At 39.2% G+C, this 23363-nt stretch overlaps 1 protein-coding gene across 3 annotated transcripts in view; it reads left to right on the plus strand.

The window, feature by feature from the left end:
• The window catches only part of SLC35A1 (solute carrier family 35 member A1), a 48048-nt gene continuing 24685 nt past the window's right edge, over positions 1-23363 (plus strand). Inside the window, exons 1-2 of one of the 3 annotated variants that reach the window (XM_066254235.1) lie at positions 69-223; positions 4593-4770. In XM_066254235.1, the coding sequence (XP_066110332.1) occupies positions 208-223; positions 4593-4770 (194 nt within the window). In that variant the 5' untranslated portion in view covers positions 69-207. Of the gene's footprint in view, positions 224-1231; positions 1345-4592; positions 4771-23363 lie in introns of those variants that run through there. The other 2 variants (XM_066254236.1, XM_066254237.1) reach the window with 2 other exon arrangements.

A 23363-nucleotide genomic window follows, 5' to 3' on the forward strand; every position in this document is an offset into this window, starting at 1 on the left:
TCCTCCTCGTCCCATTTGCGGGAGCTGCGAGGATTTTTGAGCCTAATGTTTGTGCCTGCCTGGCTGGAAAACTGGTGGCTGGCCGGCCGGCAAGGCGCTCTAGGCCGAGCGTTTTCGTCTCTATGCCCATAGGAGGCGGTGCTGGTGTTGTGTACAGCCGGCGCGGAGAGGGTGCGCGTCAGTTCCGCGAGGGGCTGTCCGGGAAAGATGGCAGCCGTGAGAGGTGAGGCCCAGGGCCGGGACGGGGAAGCCGCGGGGGGCGGTGGCAGAAGAGCGTCAGCACTTGTCGCCTGTGGCGGCCCAGCAGCCTGGGCGCCCGTGTGTCCGGGGCTAGGCTGAGGCGCCCGGCATCAGGAGTTTGTGTTGAGCGGCTCCCGGCTGAGTCCGCCCCGCCGTTTGTCAGGGCAGCGCGGACACTAGCCTCCCACCGGGGCTGCTTCCTCGCGGCGGACTCCGCGCGCCGCAGTTCGGAGGCTCGAGACGACGTTGGCCTCAGAGAGCTGGTGGTGGGTGGGAACCAAATTCAGATAGGCCCAGGGTCCGGCGGACCCGGAGATGGGCCGGGCACAGGTTCTGGCTGCTCGCGCAACACCTAGCGGGCGGCGGGCCCGTCCCCCGTCCCCGTCCCGGCCCGGGTCACCACGCCACGGTCTTAGATGTGCCTCCTGCCCCTGAGATGCTCGGAGACTGAAGGGCATGCCCCTGGCGCAGAGCTTGTGCAGTGGCTGTCCCTGTAACAGCCTGTTAAAGACATCATTGGTGCTTTATAGCGGCACTGAAAATGTAGCGAGATGGAGAAAGCAGTATTAACAGAGTTCCTTCCAAGGATAGTGTAGTAAGTGGTTTGAAGGAACACTGATACTTTGGGTGGAAGGTGAGATCCACCTCTCCTCGGGAATGGCACATTAGACTAATACTGTTTGATTACTAATGACACTTTCCTGAAGGTGATGAATTCCGCAGCGCTTTTGTTTTGCTGAGTAGGGTAAGTTAGGACTAGAGCTGAATTTCTAGATAGTAGAGTAGTAGCTAGGAGAGGTGGGGTGACACCCATTTCTTCACCCTTCCCTCTGAGTAAATGTTGAACAAATGGCCAAATTTGTTTCCTGGTTGGGGAGTGCGCATTTATTGTTTAAGTTCTGCCCAGGGGCATTGCCTGTAATTTCATACTGCTTCTCCTATGCGTTTTCCCACTTCAAGAAGTCCAACCTTAAGAAGTTTTTCTTTTTAGCAACACAGGAAGTAATGGGGGAGGAGGATCCAATTGTTTTGATAACTAACAGAATGGGAGCAGTAAGATTAAAGATGAGCGAAACTTCAAAGGAGTCCAAGTCATTATCTGAAGTATGTATTGTAACAATCGGTTTAGGCTATTGCTGATACATATTTGTTGTGCCTTGGTCATGTTATAAATCTTATATGCCCTCTAGAAATGTATAATCCTAACAAAATTGCAGTTGCCATAGCTTCCTGATAGTCACAAAGGATTGATCTGGAACTTCCTGAATTTCCAAGTTCTCAAGTATAACAAATAATGTTTGCTCTAAAATGTAGTAAAATATAACAAAAAAATAACTTCAAACTGTAAGTCTCTTTTGGGGAATATATTCTACACAGAAACAGATAATGTATGGGAGCTAATGGAAACTTTGTGAGAAACAGAAGACAGTGCAGATGTGCTAATGTGTCAGTGTGCCAGCTCAACAGTGCATTTGAATTGTGGGCTAGGTTTATGGTTACTGGTCTTGGACACGATATGAATACCTAGCAAAATTTACAGTGGGTACATGACATGAACTTTTGGTTTTACCTTGAAAAAATTGACATTGCCGATAATTGAGATTTCATACTAGAGAATTTGTGGATGGAGTGAAGAACTATTTTGATGTCATGTTAAACTGAAATTTTAAGCAGCATTTTGTGCTCAAAAGCATTAAATATTTTTGTTTGCTTTTTAAATGGTATTATGTACCAAAGCCCTATATGTTTTACAAATATCTGAATTTCTTTGCTCTTCCATCTAGATCAGTAGTTGTTTCAAGAATATAATATATATATATTTTATATAATCACTGTGCAAATAGGTATATTTCCAAAGTTGATGACAATGATAATTATAGGTCAGAATATATTTGTAGGCTCTAAATACTTGATTTAGTGTTTAAACATTCACTGTGTTGGTTTTCGGATAGTTTTCAGTTTGGCAGTCTTAACCTCTCTTAGCAAAGTGTTGATCATCTGGGACATGGGTTGGCAGTTTTTTTCCTGTAAAGGGACTGGATGTCCTTATTAGTTAACTCTGCCACTGCAGGGCATAAAAGTAGCCATAAACAATTTGGAAACAAATGAGCCTGGTTGTGTTCCAATAATGCTTTACTTATGGACACTGAAATTTGAATTTCATATAAGTTTTATGTGTCACAAAAGGTTATATGAAGTTTTATTTCCAACTATTTAGAAATATAAAGCTATTCTGAACTTGCAGATTGTATAAAAGTGAGAGATGAGATGTAGTTTGCTCACCTCTTATCTGGAAGATGAAGTGCTTTCTCCTTTATTGAGTAATTAAAGTTTATTGCTGTTTATTTTTGAAGCTACATACTTTTTCCTTGTGTAGGAAAGTTTTAGAACAAAGGAAGTATTGTAGTGATCTGCACTTCCTGTCATGTAAACATTGCTTTTTGGCTCCTCAGATCTTTTGGGAAGAAAGTTTAGGCAAATATAAATTCATTTCTTCTGTTCTACCACATTACGTTTTAGTTAATACCTGATATAATTTTAAAACCTATCTACAGTTTACAAATATTCTTTAATTACCCACAGGGAAATATATTGAAGAAGCTGTAACCTTTTTTTTTTTTTTTTTGTATTTTTCTGAAGCTGGAAACGGGGAGAGACAGTCAGACAGACTCCCGCATGCGCCCGACCGGGATCCACCCGGCACGCCCACCAGGGGGCGATGCTCTGCCCCTCCGGGCCGTCGCTCTGCTGCGACCAGAGCCACTCTAGCGCCTGGGGCAGAGGCCAAGGAGCCATCCCCAGTGCCCGGGCCATTTCTGCTCCAATGGAGCCTTGGCTGCGGGAGGGGAAGAGAGAGACAGAGAGGAAGGAGGGGGTGGGGGTGGAGAAGCAAATGGGCGCTTCTCCTATGTGCCCTGGCCGGGAATCGAACCCGGGTCCCCCGCACGCCAGGCCGACTCTCTACCACTGAGCCAACCGGCCAGGGCCTGAAGAGGCTGTAACCTTTTAAGTTCCTGCCTTGCATACCTAAAGACAAGTTGTTTGAAACTTCTGTCTTATTTCCCTATGAAAGCCATCTTTGAATTGTGGTTTGCTCCCAAAGCAGTGAACAAAAGTGTAGTGCATATTGTAGTTACAGTAGTAGCCCAGAGTCACCCTGTATCCCTTTGATTCTTAACCTGGTTGTCAAAGTATAGCCCACTGGCCAGATCCAGCCAGTCACATGGTTTTGTATGGCCATGAACTAAGAATGGTTTTGACAAATGAACGCTTGCAATTGATTTGATGCAGCCCTAACTCTTGAGGACTAATGAAGCAAAATGTTACCCCTCAAAATAATTCTATTGTTCTCAATAGCAGACCTATATTACAAAACATTGTTCTCAATTATTATTATATTTTGAATTTGTCAAAAAATTGGTTTTCTCTTTTGTTACTTAAGTACCTAGATGATATTCTTGATTTTACCATATAGGCTGAAAAGTCTAAAATATTTACTATTTGCATTTTACAGAAAAATTCTGCTGATCCTGTGTAACTGAGCCTGAAGATTTGAAAGGTTAGGGACTAGAGTTGGGAGGTTTGTAAAGAAAGTAGTAGTAGTTTGAGTCTTGGGTGATGGCAGTATCAGAGCAGGGCTGGGAAGATGGAAGTATGAGAGAGGCCTGGGAGTTTACTGAAGGTGTTGGACCCACCCTGGGGCCTGGGGCCTGAGTGGCAGCTGCTGCTCACATATATAATATTTGCAAGCACTTCTTAAATTGTATGTTTATAAGTTGTACACAGCCCACATTTCAAGTTTTGTAGGACTTTATATTTAATACTCTTTTTTTAAAAAAACATTGTGAAATATGTATTTTTTAGTATAATGCTATGGAACGAGAGGCTACATGCTTTTTTTTTTTATAATGACAAGGTTTTATATTAAGCTTTACTTTAATCACTCAATTATTCCTTTTGTTTTCTTTCTGCTGTCTTTAAATTTAGAATATATATTGCTGTAATTGTTTTCATTTTGCTTTTCATGCTTTACTTTTAAAAGTTTGAATTATAAAGATATATAAAATCTGTAATTTATAACGTCCCAAACAAGAGTCAATCTTGTAATTGAGGCATTCCCAGGAATAAAATCAATGCCTGACTGTAGATATTCAAAGTCAGCTGTGTTTTGTGTATGTATGTTTATGTTCATGTAATTGGAGAGTATTGTTTTGAAATAAGTTTTTAAATATGGGTTTAAAAAGTGATTTTGTACTTGGAATTGGAAAGCATTTTGAGGTGTAATGTTGATTGACTTTTATACACATTAATATTATATACTAAATAATACCTTTGTTGTACATATTTTCCAGAAAATGTCAGTTTATTATTCAAGTTATACTGCTTAACAGTGATGACCCTGGTGGCTGCAACTTATACCATAGCTTTAAGATATACAAGGACATCAGACAAAGAACTCTACTTTTCAACCACAGCCGTGTGTATCACAGAAGTTATAAAGTTATTGCTAAGTATGGGAATTTTAGCTAAGTGAGTATAATTATTCTTTAGTGTGTTAAATTATTTTTTCACTTATGGTATTTTCAATGTTAGGAAAAAATAGCTACATTTTTATATGTTTGATTGCTCTAGAGCAGTGTTTCTCAAGTTGGGGCGATTTTGCTCCCTGGGAGATATTTTGTTGTCTAAACTTGGGGATTGCTACCGGCATCGGGTGGGTAGAGACCAAGGATGCTGCTAAACATCCTATCTATAATGCACGGGGCAGTCCTCCACAACAAAGAATTATCCAGCTTCAAGTATGAGTACTGCCAAGAAATTGAAGAACGCTGCTCTAAAGCAGGGGTTGGCAAACAGTGAGTGGCCTGTGGCCAAATCCAGCTTGTCACCTGTTTTTGTTGCAACAGAGACTGCATGACTCATGAAGCCTAAACTATTTGCCATTTGGCCTTTTCAGAAAAAATTTGCTGACCTCTTATTTAGAGGAATATAATGATAATAATGGTTAACATCTCTTGAGTGTTTTCTGTGGTAAGCGCTAGGCACTACGCTATGTGCCTTTCATTAATTATCTCATTTAATCTTAATATCTTTGGCTAAATACTACAGTGACCCCTATTTTACCTGTAGAGCATCTGAGGTCCTCAATATTACACTGTTATATGTGGTAGCACTGGGCTTTGAATCAGTAACAGCATACAAGGGTCATTTTAGCTAATGGTACAGTGTAAAAGAGTTAAGAATAGGGGCTTTGGAGTGCAACAGACCTAATTTTCATCCTAGCCTCACTGGGATTATAACTTTACACACATTTCTTACCTCTCTAAGCTTTAGTTTCTTCATTTTTTAATTAGAAAAAAAATAGGGTTGTGAGAATTCAGTACAATTCTGTAGTAAATGACTTAGGAAAGATTTATGATGGGGGCACCCATCTGGGTCATGTGAGCAGGTGAGACTTCATACAGGTTTCAAAATGTGAATTGTTGAGAGTGGGTAACCAATGAGGAATAGCCTGTGTTGGGAGTTTAGGTAGAAAATAATTACATTTAAATTTTATTCAGTAAATATTTATTAAGTGATTTCTATGTGACAATGTTATAATAGGTGCTAAATGTGTAGGTATGAATGAAAGAGATATGGTTCCTGCTTTCTTGGAACTTAGGTTTAGTGGAAGAGACAGGCAGTAAACAGACACATGATTACAAATAATTGTGTGGGAAAAATTACTGAAAACATGGCTTGGGGAGGGAGAAAAGAACAGAACAATAACTTGAGGCCAGAGGTGGAAAGTTTTAATACATTTGAGTTTAAATTTTATTTTATAGGGAAAAATACTGTAGCAGCTTAATTTTTTAGGGTGCAAATAAGGTAAAATCTCAGACCTTTCAGTTTCTTACTTAACAAGATCCATTTTTATTGATCTTTGGCTTTCATGAAGGGATTCTCCATTTTGGATAATGTCAGCTAAATGAGAGGCCTTATTGTGCCTTTAAAAGGAAGTGTTCCTAAGGCAAAAGTCTCTGTGTTTAAAACTTCAGAACAGTTTCCATGTAACAACCTAAAAATGAATAAATTAATAAGGTCTTAAGTTTTTACTTCTTTTATGATAAATAGAGGGCTGTTGTAAGAAGAGGGATATTGGAACACATTGTGATTCAGGATTGAAAGAGTGCTGTAAAGCATGAAATCAGCTATTTTAAAGTGTAAGATAAAATCATGGTTCCATTTGTAACTGTAAAGACTTTTTATTTATTTATTTTTTTTATTTTTTTATTTTTTTTTGCATTTTTCTGAAGCTGGAAACAGGGAGAGACAGTCAGACAGACTCCCGCATGCGCCCGACCGGGATCCACCCGGCACGCCCACCAGGGGCGACGCTCTGCCCACCAGGGGGCGATGCTCTGCCCATCCTGGGCGTCGCCATGTTGCGACCAGAGCCACTTTAGCACCTGGGGCAGAGGCCACAGAGCCATCCCCAGCGCCCGGGCCATCTTTGCTCCAATGGAGCCTTGGCTGCGGGAGGGGAAAAGAGAGACAGAGAGGAAGGCGCGGCGGAGGGGTGGAGAAGCAAATGGGCGCTTCTCCTGTGTGCCCTGGCCGGGAATCGAACCCGGGTCCTCCACACGCTAGGCCGACGCTCTACCGCTGAGCCAACCGGCCAGGGCCCTGTAAAGACTTTTTAAAACCCAATGTGCAACACAAGCAATGAGGCCTTGGGTGAAACTCAGTAGTTGGGCTAGTCTTCTGCCAACCCACTTGCATAGATTTTTTTTGTTCTATTTTGATGTTTTTCCAGCTTTGCATTGCTTGTGTATAGTATTCTTCAGCTAGTCAACATTATGAGTATGGTCAGTTATAGTTTCTTTTGTGGAACATTTTTTGAAATTATATCAAGATAGAAGCACAAAAATTTCTACAATTCCCTGTCAGATGATGGTGTTGAAATAATGCGTGGCCAGTTACTGTACTCCCATCAACATCATCATCAATAATTAGGTGCTGTTTCTGGCACCGGCATCATGTAGTGGCGCACAGAAGAGATTCTTTTCTGAACATTTACCTGCAGAGTATACAAAGGCCAGGGACAATCAAGAAAGATTAAAGAATTATGATAGAGTTTTGATGGTTGACACTTCACATTATATAGCTAATAAGAATTTGGCTGTGAAGAAGAGTAATTTAAAACAAGGAATTTCTAACTTGGAAAAAGCACTGGAAAAGATGTATAAAACATGAGAAAAGTGAAATGCATTTGAAATGACTGGATTATAAAGTGAATATGATTTTTATGGAGAATATGTTGCCAAATTATTATGCACTTATTTAAAACACATTGGTAGAAACTGAATACCTACTATTCATAACAAAAATTTTATTTTTTGGAACAAAGTTTACAAAGAGGGCATCTCTGCAAATGTTAATTTCTTGGAGTGATAAAAGTAAAGGATGAAGGAAAGTTATGAGGTCACAGGTTGATAGCTACAAAATGAAATGAAGGAACACTGATTGCTTCTGATTGCAATATGGGATCAGACAACTGACTTAATGAAACTAAAACACAGATACCAGTTTGGGAAAGGTACCCAAGTAACAGTGTTGAAAGTTGATTCTAGATCTTGAGCAGACAATTGGCTTATAATAATTCAGCTGAAGCAGTTTGGTATGGGGAAAACATGAATGAAATACATGGCCAGACTATTATTGGGCCACTAACTGAACTGAACAGTTATGAGTTGCAGCAAATTAAAGAGCCTAGAAATTTACGTAATTTACATGTGTCTTTTCTGTTTCATGATGTGAAATTTGCACCAGAGTAAAATATTTTCCAGATGTTCTTCATGCTGCCATTTCTTTGTATACATATTAAAATTGGAAATTAAAAAAGTAAGTGGATCAAATGCAAGTAGGATATTAAATAGTTTGTCAAAAACACATGTTGGATGTCAGTGCTTTATTTGTTGTGATTTAGAAACTTCTAAATATCAGAAAATGTTTGTACTCAAAAAATTTTTTGAGTTGATTTGTTTTACACAAAGTTAACCAAAATTGAATTCACATTTTTGAATTTATATTTGTTTGGAAATTCTTTACCACACAATGTTAAACTAATTCTTTACCACACAATGTTAACTAATTCTTTTCTATAAACTTAAAGACATGAGATTAGACTTTTTTCCTTTGTTTTTATATAGAAGCAATACTTTTATTACTGAGAGAAAGGATGACAATTTTAGGATATTGTGGAACAATGCGAAAGAATTATATTAGAAATAACAAAAGGTTTCAAACTTGAAAAACCTTTTCAGAGAAGAAAAAATAAGAAAAAGTTATTTTTTGATGATTAAAATAATGCCTTTTCCCCATATTCTCAGGAAAATAAAGTTAATGTAAAAATTAGATAATATATTACTAAATTTTGATTTCAAATTTTTAGAGATTGACAGAAAAAGGGATATAACTAGAATACTATTTAAATGGAAAAACCTGTTAAATACTTCTTTCCTTCTTTGCTTTTTACCCTGTGATAAAGTATAACTTCATAGAGTTGATACAAATATTATTGCAGAACTTTAATTTTTTCTGAACTAGGCAAAGCTTAACCTCTTCATAGACATTTAGCTGCTTATATATGTAGTGTGGTTTCTGTAGTAATGCCCTTTGCTCAGTAATATATTTAGTCTTGGCTAGTTGTTAAAGTAAGTACACGTCATTTTATACTCATTTGGAGATGGCAGAGACTCTTGAAATCTCTTGAAAGTCATAGTGCCTTGCTTATAATTAAGGTGCACTTACAGGGAAATATATATCATTGTCACATCAAAATAATGTATTCCAGTCCCTCTAGACATTTTAAGCATAAAGTCGTGCTTTGTCTGTTTCAAAATATTGTTAAAAAGATGTAATGGGATGGTCAGTTTCATTCAGTTATCATGCCCCAGTTATGTGCTCAACATTGTTCCGGATGTAAGAAGTATAGTTGAAAACTAAAAAAGGCATACTTCTCTCCCCATGGAATTTATAATCTGGTAGAGAATCAGATATTTAAGCAAATAAATAATTTGGTGGTGTTAAGTATAAGTAGAGGATGCTATAAATATTATAGAGGGCCTCTATTTGGATTGGGAGGCTTTCTCTCTGAGGGTGTTACATTTATTTATTTATTTATTTATTTATTTATTTATTTATTTATTTTTTCATTTTTCTGAAGCTGGAAACGGGGAGAGACAGTCAGACAGACTCCCGCATGTGCCCGACCGGGATCCACCCGGCACGCCCACCAGGGGCGACGCTCTGCCCACCAGGGGGCGATGCTCTGCCCATCCTGGGGGTCGCCATGTTGCGACCAGAGCCACTCTAGCGCCTGAGGTAGAGGCCACAGAGCCATCCCCAGCGCCCGGGCCATCTTTGCTCCAATGGAGCCTTGGCTGCGGGAGGGGAAGAGAGAGACAGAGAGGAAAGCGCGGCGGAGGGGTGGAGAAGCAAATGGGCGCTTCTCCTGTGTGCCCTGGCCGGGAATCGAACCCGGGTCCTCCGCACGCTAGGCCGACGCTCTACCGCTGAGCCAACCGGCCAGGGCAGGATGTTACATTTAAAGCTAGACCTGAAGATTGAGTAGAAGATAGGCAAGAAGAGAGTAGAGAGAAGACAAAGAGAACAGTGTGTTTGGAATCCCTGATTAGTGTGTCCGGACTGCTGGGAGAGGGGAGCGGTGACAAGAGCAATCCTGTGGGCCTGTGAAGGATTTTGGATTTTATCTCAAGTGCATTAGGAAATCATTAAATGGTTTAAATCAGGGACTAACTAACATGGTGGTACATTTTACTCTAAGAGAAATTGGATCAGAAGGGTGCAGGAGTTGGAAGTTAAGAAGTGTGTTAGAGCCCTGGCTGGTTGGCTCAGTGGTAGAGTGTCGGCCTGGTGTGCAGGAGTCCCGGGTTCGATTCCCGGCCAGGGCACACAGGAGAAGCGCCCATCTGCTTCTCCACCCCTTCCCCTCTCCTTCCTCTCTGTCTCTCTCTTCCCCTCCCACAGCCAAGGCTCCTTTGGAGCAAAGGTGGCCCAGGCGCTGGGGATGGCTCCATGGCCTCTGCCTCAGGCGCTAGAATGGCTCTGGTTGCAACAGAGCGATGCCCCAGATGGGCAGAGCATCGCCCCCTGGTGGGCGTGCCGGGTGGATCCCAGTCAGGCGCACGCGGGAGTCTGTCTGACTGCCTCCCTGTTTCCAACTTCAGAAAAATACAAAAAAAAAGTGTTTGAGGCCAGTGATAATGAAGAGAAATTAATGGATTTATGTTCTGCAAGTAGAGCCTATAGAACATAGGTGATGGATTTGGTCACACACTTAATTCTTATTATTTGCAATAATTATATTCTCTCTTTCTCTCTCTCTCTCTCTCTTTTTTAAGTGAGAGGAGGGGAGACAGACTCCCACATGCACCCCAGCCAGGATTCACCTGGCAACCCTCATCTGGGACTGATGCTTGAATCAGCCCAGTTATCCTCAGCTCCCACTCAACCACTAGCTGTGAGAGGGAGTGAAGGGGGGGAGGGAAGGAGAAACAGACGGTCACTTTTCATGTGAGCCCTGATCTAGGATCAAACCTGGGATGTCCTCATGCTGGGCCGACACTTTATCCACTGAGTCAGCAGGCCAGGGCCTAGTTATATTCCCTGAAGGCACCACGGGCACTGACTTAGTGAATCCGGTCTCTTGTTCCTAGGGGAAATACAGGGTTAGGTTCCAGTGAGCCTCTGGTCACATTTTCATCGGCTGATCAATATAACCTTGTTTTATGTGTGTTTCTTTTTAAATACACTTTATTTAATATATATTATTGATTCATTAGCATTGAACTCACAGCCAACAACACTAGAATTCATGCCTGAACAAAGCTTATCTAATGTGTTTTCTCTAGAAGGTATGTTACAGCCTTCCTGCACTAAGGAACACTGCACAGCACTTTTTAGCACTACTCTTCGTCTTTTTAAAACAGCAAAATCACCCCCAAAAAGCACAAAACTGTAAAACTTGGCACTAAATAGTCTGTGCTTGTTTACAGGAAGAGAGCTGAAATAAGTCAGTATTGCCTTTTTTGACCTCTGCTGGAAACGTCAGCATCAGGCAACTCAAAGTTTTGGCAGCTCTCTGCATATCTGCCAGTGACTTTGAGAGTGCTGCAAGGATTGATTTTGGGATTAGAAACACAATTAGCAAATAGGCAGATCTGCACGTACAGAATCCATGAGTAATGAGGTCCACTATAGTAGGTGAGGGGCAGGGAGGTGTCAAGAATCATATCCATTTTTCTTTATACAGAAGAGTGGGTAGAGGGTTTTTTTCTTTTTTCTTTTTAGACAGGAAGAAAAGCAGCTTTGAGAGAAGGGGATATCAACAATTTAATTTGGGGTAGGTTAATGTAAAGTTTTAATGCCTCAGACTGGCGGGCATGGAGAATAGGCAGTTGAGTTCATTGGTCTGGAACACAGAAGAGGTCTGGGCTAGAGAAATAAATACGGGAGTCCTTATCACATCAAAGTATTTAACCTCAGGGTTAGAAGGGATTGTTAAAAGAGAGCGATCTTGTAAAAGTATTCTCATTTTCAATGTCCTTTGACTCCATATATGTTAAAGATGGTTTTCTGGACAGTGTAACCAGAAACCACAGAACTAATATAAAGAGGACATATAGTAATGTACTGCTCACAAAAATTAGAGGATATTTCAAAAATGAATATGAAGTGATAAAATATGCCCTAATTTTTGTGAACAGTATAGTTGCAGTATGTGTAGACAGGGGGAAGACAGCTTGTTGAACAGTCAGCCTGATCTGAGGCGGTGTCCAAGAATTTTGTAAGAGTTAAATTAGCAGGCTAGAGTAAGTGTAACTTCACTCAAGTGCCCAACTTAGGCAAATTAGAATCTTCGGGTCCCAAGAATTTAAGCACAGGCAGTTGAAGCTTCAGGGATCCTGGTGAGCCTTTGGTGTTGGAAGTCTAGTTACTCATCTCCTATGTGAGAACTTTGAGCATGGAAAGGGACTAATTAGTATAATCTCTGACTAAGGAATTTGACCTAACCAAAAGTAACAGCAAGGTTCCAAACACATATTTTAAATGAAAGACCAGGCCTAACTAGGTAGTGGCGCAGTGGATAGAACGCTGGCCCGGGATACTGAGGACCCACGTTCAAAAACCCGAGGTTACTGGCTTCAGCGTAGGGTCACCAGCTTGAGCGCAGGGTTGCCAACTTGAGTGTGGGATCATAGATATGACGCTGTGGTCACTGGCTTGAGCCCAAAGGTTGCTGGCTTGAGCCCAAAGGTCTCTGGCTTGAGCCCAGAGGTCACTGGCTTGAGCAGGGGTCACTGGCTCAGCTGGAGCCTCCCATCCCCCAGTCAAGGCACATATGAGAAAGCAATCAATGAACAACTAAGGTGCCACAACTACGAATTGATGTTTCTCATCTCTCTCCCTTCCTGTCTGTCCTTCTCTGTCTCTTTCTCGCTAAAAAAATAAATGAAAGGCCAGTCTCTCTCAGAGTTTGAGGTGGTATGGAGTTTCTATTGGCTTTGGCTCTTTCTCTTTTTTCTTCCCTGCGGTTGCGTTCCTGAGGCATGCGTATCCTAACATTCACATTATCAGACTGGAAGACCTCTGTAGGTTGAATGTATCACTCACTGCCTTGGTAAAACACTGCAAGATGATAGCTTAATTTTAATCACAAATCTTTTCTTTGCCCTACTTATTTATAATATTTTTTAAAGGACTAATTAAAACATTTGAAATGGAATAGATTTGAAAATTTTCTCCCTGATGTGTTTAGGACTTTTAACTTCTTAGAAGAGATAGAGACTTGTTTTAGTGAGGAGTGCCTGGTAGATACTGGGGCAACAAAGATCATGGACTTCATTTGTATTGCTTCTGAAAAAAGTAAAAACACCTCTTTGAGGTTGTGGTAAAAGAACAGAAGTCAGAGAAATGCATACCTTGGTGAGGTCTCCAAGAAAACTGGGCAATAAATTATGAGGAAATGCTTAAAATATATCTTTGCTATATAATGCATAATGTTAGAAGTTAAAGTTGCCTTAGAAAAAAATAGGATGTATTTTTTGGACTGTTGTGAAAGTGAGGTTTGAAAATCTAATGAGCAGATATCTAACTTCCTTTTTTTTAGAAAGCAAGTAACTACACTCTAGGATAACAACAACTGTTAATCACTGTCAAAATGTGTTAGGTAGCCCTGGCCGGTTTGCTCAGTGGTAGAATGTCGGCCTGGCGTGCAGGAGTCCCAGGTTCGATTCCCAGCCAGGGCACACAGGAGAAGCGTCCATCTGCTTCTCCACCCCTCCCCCTCTCCTTCCTCTCTTTCTCTCTTTTCCCCTCCCGCAGCCAAGGCTCCATTGGAGCAAAGTTGGCTCCGTGCGCTGGGGATGGCTCCATGGCCTCTGCCTCAGGCACTAGAATGGCTCTGGTTGCAACAGAGCAATGGCCCAGATGGGCGGATCATCGCCCCCTGGTGGGCATGCTGGGTGGATCCCTGTCGGGCGCATGCGGGAGTCTGACTGCCTCCCTATTTCCAACTTCAGAAAAATACAAAAAAACCCCAACAAAACAAAACAAAAAAAATGTGTTAGGTAAAGTGCCAAACATCCTCTTTTAAGATTGCAGCAACTAAATTTGCTGCCTTCAGATACTCAGGATGGTTACTATTGAGAATGGCAGGCTGCCAGATGATGATGTTAAGGAAATGTTCTTCCTATCTCTTCTTAAAAACAGGTGAGAGTAACACACAGGTAATACAGCTATTATTTTTAAAATTTTACTTATAAAATTAAATTTAACAGGATAACATTGATAATAAGAGTAAATAGGTTTCAGGTAAACATTTCTATAGCATTTGAACTTGATTATATTGTGTGCCCATCATCCAAAGTCAAATTATTTTCCATCACCTTATATTTGTCCCTCTTTACATCCTTCCCCCCATGCTCCCCCCACATCCCATAGCCCATATCCCCCTCTCCCTGGTAACCACTTTTATCTATGTCCATGACTCTCAGTTTTATTTTCCACCTATGTGTGAAATCATACAGTTCTTAGCTTTTTCTGATTTACTTATTTCGCTCAGTATAATGTTCTCAAGGTCCATCCATGCTGTCATAAATGTCACTATGTCATCAGTTTGTATGGCTGAGGCTGAGTAGTATTCCATTGTATATATGCATCATATCTTCTTTATCCAGCTCTGTATCCAGGGACACTTTGGTTGCTTCCATATCTTGCCCCTGTGAATAATGCTGCAATGAATATGGGGGTGCATGTCTCTCTTTTTAAAAATTTTTTTTATTGGGAGGTGGGGAGGCAGAGACAGACTTCCACATGGTGCCCTGCCTGGATCCACCTGGCAAGCCCCTGCCAGGCGATGCTCTGCTGGGCTAAGCTGCAGCTCCATTGCTTGGCAACAGAGCTATTTTAGTGCCTGAGGCCAAGGCAATGGACCCATTCTCAGCACCTGGACCCAACTTTGCTCTAGCCATTTGAGCTGTGGAAGGGGAAGAGAGGAAGAAATGGGGGGAGGGGGTTAGAGAAGCAGATGGTTGCTTCTCCTGTGTGCCCTTACTGAGAATTGAACCTGGGAATTCTACACACCGGCTAACACTCTACCACTGAGCCAACTGGCTAAGGCCACATGTGTCTTTATGTACCAATATTTTCAAGTTTTGGGGGTAGATACCCAGTAGTGGGATTGTTGGGTCATATGGTAGTTTTATTCTTAATTTTTTCAGTAACTACCATACTTTCTTCCATAATGCTTGTACTAATATGCATTCCCACCAGCAGTGAATGAGGATTGCTTGTTTTCCACAGCCTCTCCAACACTTATTATCTGTCTTGTTGATAATAGTCAATCTAACAGGTGTGAGGCGGTATCTCATTGTACTATAGTTTTGATTTGCGTTTCTCAAATACCTAGTAAAGATAAGCATCTTTCCATATATCTATTGGCCATTTGTATGTTCTCTTGGGAGAGGTGTCTGTTCAGGTCCCCTCCTCATTTTTTAAATTAGATTGTTTGCTTGTTTGTTGCTAAGCTTTGTGAATTCTTTATATATTTTAAATATTAATCCCTTATCAGAACTGTTGTTTGCAAAAATCATCTCCCATTTAGTTGGCTGCCTATTTGTTTTGTTTTCAGTTTCTTTTGATGTACAGAAGCTTTTTAGTTTGATGTCCCATTCATTTATTTTTGCCTTTACTTCCCTTGCCTTATGGGTCAAATTCATAAATTGTTCTCTAGAGCCAAGGTCCATGAGCTTTGTACCTATGTTTTCTTCTGTGTAATTTATAGTTTCAGATCTTATATTTAGGTCTTGATCCATTTTGAATTAATTTTTGTTCAGGGGGACAAAATATGGTCAAGTTTCATTCTTTTGCATGTGGCTTTCCAATTTTCCCAGCATCATTTATTGAAGAGGCTTTCTTTTCTTCCTTGTGTGTTTTTGGCTCCTTTGTCTAAGATGATTTTTCCATAAATATGTGGTGTTATTTCTGGGCTCTCGATTCTGTGCCATTGGTCTGTATGTCTGTTTTTCTGCCAAGACCACGCTGTTTTGATTATTGTGGCTCTATAATATAATTTGAAGTCGGAAAGTGTGATGCCTCTGGCTTCATTTTTTCCCCTCAGTATTTCTTTGGCTATTTGGGTTTTTTTTTCATTCCATACAAACTTGGTAATTTTTTTTTGTATTTCTTTAAAAAATGACATTGGGATATTGATGGAGATTGCATTAAATTTGTATATTGCTTTGGGTAATATAGTCATTTTAACTATGTTGATGTTTCCAAACCATGAACATGGAATATTTTTTCATTTCATTATGTCTTTTTCAATGTATTTCAGTAAGGTTTTATAGTTTTCATATATACGTCCTTCACATCCTTTGTTAAGTTTATTCCTGGGTGTCTTTGTTGTTGCTGCAATTGTAAAAGGTATTAATTTTTTAAGTTTGTTTTCCGAAGCTTCATCATTGGTATATTGGAAAGCAGTAGACTTTTCTATATTGATTTTGTATCCTGCGACTTTACTGTATTGGTTTATTGTTTCTAATAGTTTTTTGTTGGAGTCTTTGCAGATCATGTCATCTGCAAAAAATGATACATTTTTTCTTCTTCGCTGATATGGATACCTTTTACTTCTTTCTCTTGCCTGAATACTCTGGCTAAACCTTTCAGAACTAAGTTGAATAAGAGTAGAGAGAGTGGGCAACCTTGTCCTGTTCCTGATATTAGAGGAAAAGTCTGAATTTTTTTTACCATTTAGTATGATATTAGTTGATGGTTTGTCCTATATGGCCTTTATTATGTTGAGTACTTTCTTTCTATTAAAATTTTACTGAGTGTTTTAAACATAAAGTGATGTTATATCTTATTGAATGCCTTTTCTGCACCTATTGATAGGGTCATATTATTTTTGTTCTCTGTTTTGTTGATATGGTGTATCATGTTGATCAAGTTCTGTATGTTGAACCATCCTTGTGTTCCTGGAATGAATCCCACTTGAATGTGATGTATTTTTTTAATGTGTTGTGATTTGCTAGTATTTTGTTTAGGATTTGTGTATCTATGTTTATTAGAGATATTGGCCTGTAATTTTCTTTTTTTGTGTTGTCCTAGCCAACTTTTGGTATGGGGGTTATGTTGGCCTCATATAAAATGTGTTGGGGAATATTGCTTCTTCCTCTGTTTTTTGGAAGGCTTTGAGAAGGATAGGTACCAAATCTTCTTTGAATGTTTGGTAGAATTCACTGGTGTAGCTACTTGGTTCTGGAGTTTTGTTTTGGGGGAGATTTTTGATAATTGTTTCTATTTTCTCCCAGCTTATAAGTCTATTTAGGTTTTCCACTTTTTTCTAACTCAGTCTAGGAAGATTATATAGTTCTAGGAATATATTCATATTTTCTAGGTTGTTGAATTTGATGGCATATAATCTTTTATAGTGTTCTGCTATGATCCTTTGTATATCCATGATGTCTGTGGTAATTTCCCCTCTTTCATTTCAGATTTTGTGTATATGAGTCTTTCCTCATTTTTCCTTAGTGACTAGCCAGAAGGTTGTCAATTTTATTGATCTTTTCAAAGAAACAGCTCTTTGTTGCATTAATTTTTTTCTATAGTTTTTTTGCTATTTCATTTAGTTCTACTCTAATTTTTACTATTTTTTTCTTCTGCTGACTTTGGGTTGCCTTTGTTCTTCTTTATGTAGTTCCTTAAGATTTGATGTTAGGTTGTTTACTTTGAATCTCTCTTTTTCTTAATGTAAGTCTGTAATGATATTAACTTCCCTCTTATTACTACTCTTGTTGCATCCTAGAAATTTTGATATGTCCTGTTGTCATTTTCATTTCTCTTTATTTATCTTTTTTTTTTTTTTTTTTTTTTTCCATTTTTCTGAAGCTGGAAACAGGGAGAGACAGTCAGACAGACTCCCGCATGCGCCCGACCGGGATCCATCCGGCACGCCTACCAGGGGCGACGCTCTGCCCACCAGGGGGCGATGCTCTGCCCATCCTGGGCGTCGCCATATTGCGACCAGAGCCACTCTAGCGCCTGAGGCAGAGGCCACAGAGCCATCCCCAGCGCCCGGGCCATCTTTGCTCCAATGGAGCCTTGGCTGCGGGAGGGGAAGAGAGAGACAGAGAGGAAAGCGCGGCGGAGGGGTGGAGAAGCAAATGGGCTCTTCTCCTGTGTGCCCTGGCCGGGAATCGAACCCGGGTCCTCCGCACACTAGGCCGACGCTCTACCGCTGAGCCAACCGGCCACGGCTTTATTTATCTTTTGATGTCTGCTTTTATTTCTTCTTTGACTCGGTCATATTTTAGAAGTATGTTAATTTCCACACTTTTGTGTGTTTCTTTACTTTTTTACTGTTGAATTTTAATGTCAAAGCCTTGTGATCAGAAAATAAGCTTTGTATAATGTCAGTCTTCTTGAATTTTTTGATGTTAGTTTTGTGGTCCAACATATGATCTATTCTTGAGAATGTTTCCTATACACTGGAGAAGAATGTATAATCTGACATTTTGGGATGTAATGACCTGTAAGTGTCTTTTATGTACATTTGGTCCAGTGTGTCGTTTTAAGGCTATTTCTTTACTGATTTTCTGTTTGGATGATCTATCTTTTTTCTTTTTTTTTTTTAATAAATTTTTATTAATGGTAATGGGATGACATTAATAAATCAGGGTACATATATTCAAAGAAAACATGTCTAGGTTATTTTGTCATCAAATTATTTTGCAAACCCCTCGCCCAAAGTCAGATTGTCCTCCGTCACCCTCTATCTAGTTCTCTGTGCCCCTCCCCCTCCCCCTAACTCTCTCCCTCCCTCCCTCCCATGTCCTCCCTCCCCCCCACCCTTGGTAACCACCACACTCTTGTCCATGTCTCTTAGTCTCATTTTTATGTTCCACCAATGTATGGAATCATGTAGTTCTTGTTTTTTTCTGATTTACTTATTTCACTCCTTATAATGTTATCAAGATCCCACCATTTTGCTGTAAATGATCTGATGTCATCATTTCTTATGGCTGAGTAGTATTCCATAGTGTATATGTGCCACATCTTCTTTAACCAGTCTTCTATTGAAGGGCTTTTTGGTTGTTTCCATGTCTTGGCCACTGTGAACAGTGCTGCAATGAACATGGGGCTACATGTGTCTTCATGTATCAATGTTTCTGAGGTTTTGGGGTATATACCCAGTAGAGGGATTGCTGGGTCATAAGGTTCTATTTGCAGTTTTTTGAGGAACCACCATACTTTCCTCCATAATGGTTGTACTACTTTACAGTCCCACCAACAGTGAATGAGGGTTCCTTTTTCTCCACAGCCTCTCCAACATTTGCTATTACCCGTCTTGTTGATAATAGCTAATCTAACAGGAGTGAGGTGGTATCTCATTGTAGTTTTGATTTGCATTTCTCTAATAACTAATGAAGCTGAGCATCTTTTCATATATCTGTTGGCCATTTGTATCTCTTCCTGGGAGAAGTGTCTGTTCATGTCCTCTTCCCATTTTTTTATTGGATTGTTTGTTTGTTTGTTGTTGAGTTTTATGAGTTCTTTGTAAATTTTGGATATTAGGCCCTTATCTGAGCTGTCGTTTGAAAATATCAGTTCCCATATAGTTGGCTGTCTGTTTATTTTGATATCAGTTTCTCTTGCTGAGCAAAAACTTTTAATTCTGATGTAGTCCCATTCATTTATCTTTGCCTTCACTTCTCTTGCCATTGGAGTCAAGTTCATAAAATGTTCTTTAAAACCCAGGTCCATGATTTTAGTACCTATGTCTTCTTCTATGTACTTTATTGTTTCAGGTCTTATATTTAGGTCTTTGATCCATTTTGAATTAATTTTAGTACACGGGGACAGGCTGTAGTCGAGTTTCATTCTTTTGCATGTGGCTTTCCAGTTTTCCCAACACCATTTGTTGAAGAGGCTTTCTTTTCTCCATTGTGTGTTGTTGGCCCCTTTATCAAAGATTATTTGACCATATATATGTGGTTTTATTTCTGGGCTTTCTATTCTGTTCCATTGGTCTGAGTGTCTATTTTTCTGCCAATACCATGCTGTTTTGATTATCGTGGCCCTATAATATAGTTTAAAGTCAGGTATTGTAATGCCCCCAGCTTCATTCTTTTTCCTTAGGATTGTTTTGGCTATTCGGGGTTTTTTATATTTCCATTATAAATCTGATGATTTTTTGTTCCATTTCTTTAAAAAATCTCATAGGAATTTTGATGGGAATTGCATTAAATTTGTATATTGCTTTGGGTAATATGGCCATTTTGATTATATTTATTCTTCCTATCCAAGAACAAGGAATATTTTTCCATCTCATTGTATCTTTTTCGATTTCCCTTAACAATGCTTTGTAATTTTCATTATATAGGTCCTTTACGTTCTTTGTTATGTTTATTCCTAGGTATTTTATTTTTTTTGTTGCAATCGTGAAGGGGGTTATTTTTTTGAGTTCGTTTTCTAATATTTCATTGTTGGCATATAAAAAGGCTATGGACTTTTGTATGTTAATTTTGTATCATGCGACCTTACTGTATTGGTTTATTGTTTCTAATAATCTTTTTGTGGAGTCCTTCGGGTTTTCGATGTATAGGATCATATCATCAGCAAAAAGTGATAGTTTTACTTCTTCTTTTCCGATATGGATGCCTTTTATTTCTTTGTCTTGTCTGATTGCTCTGGCCAGAACTTCTAGCACCACGTTGAATAAGAGTGGAGAGAGTGGACAACCCTGTCTTGTTCCTGATTTAAGGTAGAAAGTCCTCAGTTTTATGCCGTTTAATATGATGTTGGCTGATGGTTTATCATATATAGCCTTTATCATGTTGAGGTATTTTCCTTCTATACCCATTTTGTTGATAGTCTTAAACATAAAATTGTGTTGTATTTTATCAAAAGCCTTTTCTGCATCTATTGATAAGATCATGTGGTTTTTGTTCTTTGTTTTGTTGATATGGTGTATTACGTTAACCGTTTTGCATATGTTGAACCATCCTTGAGATTCTGGGATGAATCCCACTTGATCATGATGTATTATTTTTTTAATATGTTGTTGTATTCGGTTTGCCAGTATTTTATTTAGTATTTTAGCGTCTGTATTCATTAGAGATATTGGTCTGTAGTTTTCTTTCTTTGTGCCATCCTTGCCAGGTTTTGGTATGAGGGTTATGTTGGCCTCATAAAATGTGTTTGGAAGTATTGCTTCTTCTTCAATTTTTTGGAAGACTTTGAGTAGAATAGGAACCAAGTCTTCTTTGAATGTTTGATAGAATTCACTAGTATAACCGTCTGGGCCTGGACTTTTATTTTTGGGGAGATTTTTAATAGTTTTTTCTATTTCCTCCCTGCTGATTGGTCTGTTTAGGCTTTCTGCTTCTTCATGACTCAGTCTAGGAAGGTTGTATTGTTCTAGGAATTTATCCATTTCTTCTAGATTGTTGTATTTGGTGGCATATAATTTTTCATAGTATTCTACAATAATTCTTTGTATTTCTATGATGTCTGTGGTGATCTCTCCTCTTTCATTTTGGATTTTATTTATTTGAGTCCTGTGTCTTTTTTCCTTGGTGAGTCTTGCCAAGGGTTTGTCAATTTTGTTGATCTTTTCAAAGAACCAGCTCCTTGTTTTATTGATTTTTTCTATAGTTTTTCTGTTCTCTATTTCATTTATTTCTGCTCTGATTTTTATTATCTCCTTTCTTCGGCTGGTTTTGGGTTGTCTTTGTTCTTCTTTTTCTAGTTCCTTAAGGTGTGAAGTTAAGTGGTTTACTTCGGCTCTCTCTTGTTTGTTCATATAGGCCTGAAGTGATATGAACTTTCCTCTTATTACTGCTTTTGCTGCATCCCAGAGATTCTGATATGTCGTATTTTCATTTTCATTTGTCTGTATATATCTTTTGATTTCTGCGCTTATTTCTTCTTTGACCCATTCATTTTTTAGAAGTATGTTGTTTAGTTTCCACATTTTTGTGGGTTTTTCCCCCTCTTTTTTGCAGTTGAATTCTAGTTTCAAGGCTTTATGATCAGAAAATATGCTTGGTACAATTTCAATTTTTCTAAATTTGCTGATATTGTCTTTGTGGCCCAACATATGGTCAATTCTTGAGAATGTTCCATGTACACTAGAGAAAAATGTATACTCTGTCGCTTTGGGATGAAGTGTCCTGTAGATGTCTATCATATCCAGGTGTTCTAGTATTTCGTTTAAGGCCACTATATCTTTATTGATTCTCTGTTTGGATGACCGATCTAGAGCCGTCAGCGGTGTATTGAGGTCTCCAAGTATGATTGTATTTTTGTTAGTTTTTGTTTTAAGGTCAATAAGTAGCTGTCTTATATATTTTGGTGCTCCTTGGTTTGGTGCATATATATTAAGGATTGTTATGTCTTCTTGATTCAACTTCCCCTTAATCATTATGAAATGACCATTTTTGTCTCTGAGTACTTTTTCTGTCTTGTAGTCAGCATTATTAGATATGAGTATTGCTACGCCTGCTTTTTTTTGGGTGTTGTTTGCTTGGAGTATTGTTTTCCAGCCTTTCACTTTGAATTTGTTTTTATCCTTGTTGCTTAGATGTGTTTCTTGTAGGCAGCATATAGTTGGATTTTCTTTTTTAATCCATTCTGCTACTCTGTGTCTTTTTATTGGTAAGTTTAATCCATTTACATTTAGTGTAATTATTGACACTTGTGGGTTCCCTACTGCCATTTTATAAATTGCTTTCTGTTAGCTTTGTATCTAGTTTGATTCTTCTCTTTTGTTTTTCTATCATTTGTTTTTGTTTGTTTGTGTTCCATACTTCTTTCCTCTGTTGCTACCTTTTTTAAGTCAAGTGTTTTTGTGGTGGTTTTTTTAAGGGTGGTTACCATTAAGTAATGAAAAGGGTACCTACCATATTCATTGTAGTACCCTATCTTATAAGTATTTCAGCACTTCATCATCCTTTGCTACTGTTAATCTCCATCCTCTCCCCCCTTTTTTTCCTTTGTTGTCACAGTTTAAGTTTGGTTTTATTGTGTTCTTGGTGGAGCTGTTACTTGTGGTGTTGTTTTCTTTTGTTCTTTGAATCTGGTTGGAAAACCCCCTTTAGTATTTCCTGGAGTGGGGGCTTTCTGTTGATAAATTCTCTCATCTTTTCTGTATTTGTGAATGTTTTTATATCTCCTTCATACTTGAAGGATAGCTTTGATGGGTATAGTATTCTTGGCTGAAAGTTCCTCTCTTTCAGGGCTTTAAATATTGGGGTCCACTCTCTTCTTGCTTGTAGAGTTTCTGCTGAGAAATCTGATGATAATCTAATAGGCCTTCCTTTATATGTTGTACTCTTCTTTTCCCTGGCTGCCTTGAGAATTTTTTCTTTGTCATTGGTTTGTGTCATCTTTATTATGATGTGCCTTGGAGTGGGTTTGTTGGGGTTAAGAAAACTTGGTGTTCTGTTTGCTTCTTGAATTTGAGGCTTTAGTTCCTTCCACAGGCTTGGGAAGTTCTCGTCTATTATTTGTTTGAGTATATTCTCCGTTCCATTTTCTTTCTCTTCTCCCTCTGA

This window comes from Saccopteryx bilineata, chromosome 1 (assembly GCF_036850765.1).
Source record: "Saccopteryx bilineata isolate mSacBil1 chromosome 1, mSacBil1_pri_phased_curated, whole genome shotgun sequence".
Taxonomy (NCBI): Eukaryota; Metazoa; Chordata; class Mammalia; order Chiroptera; family Emballonuridae; genus Saccopteryx; species Saccopteryx bilineata.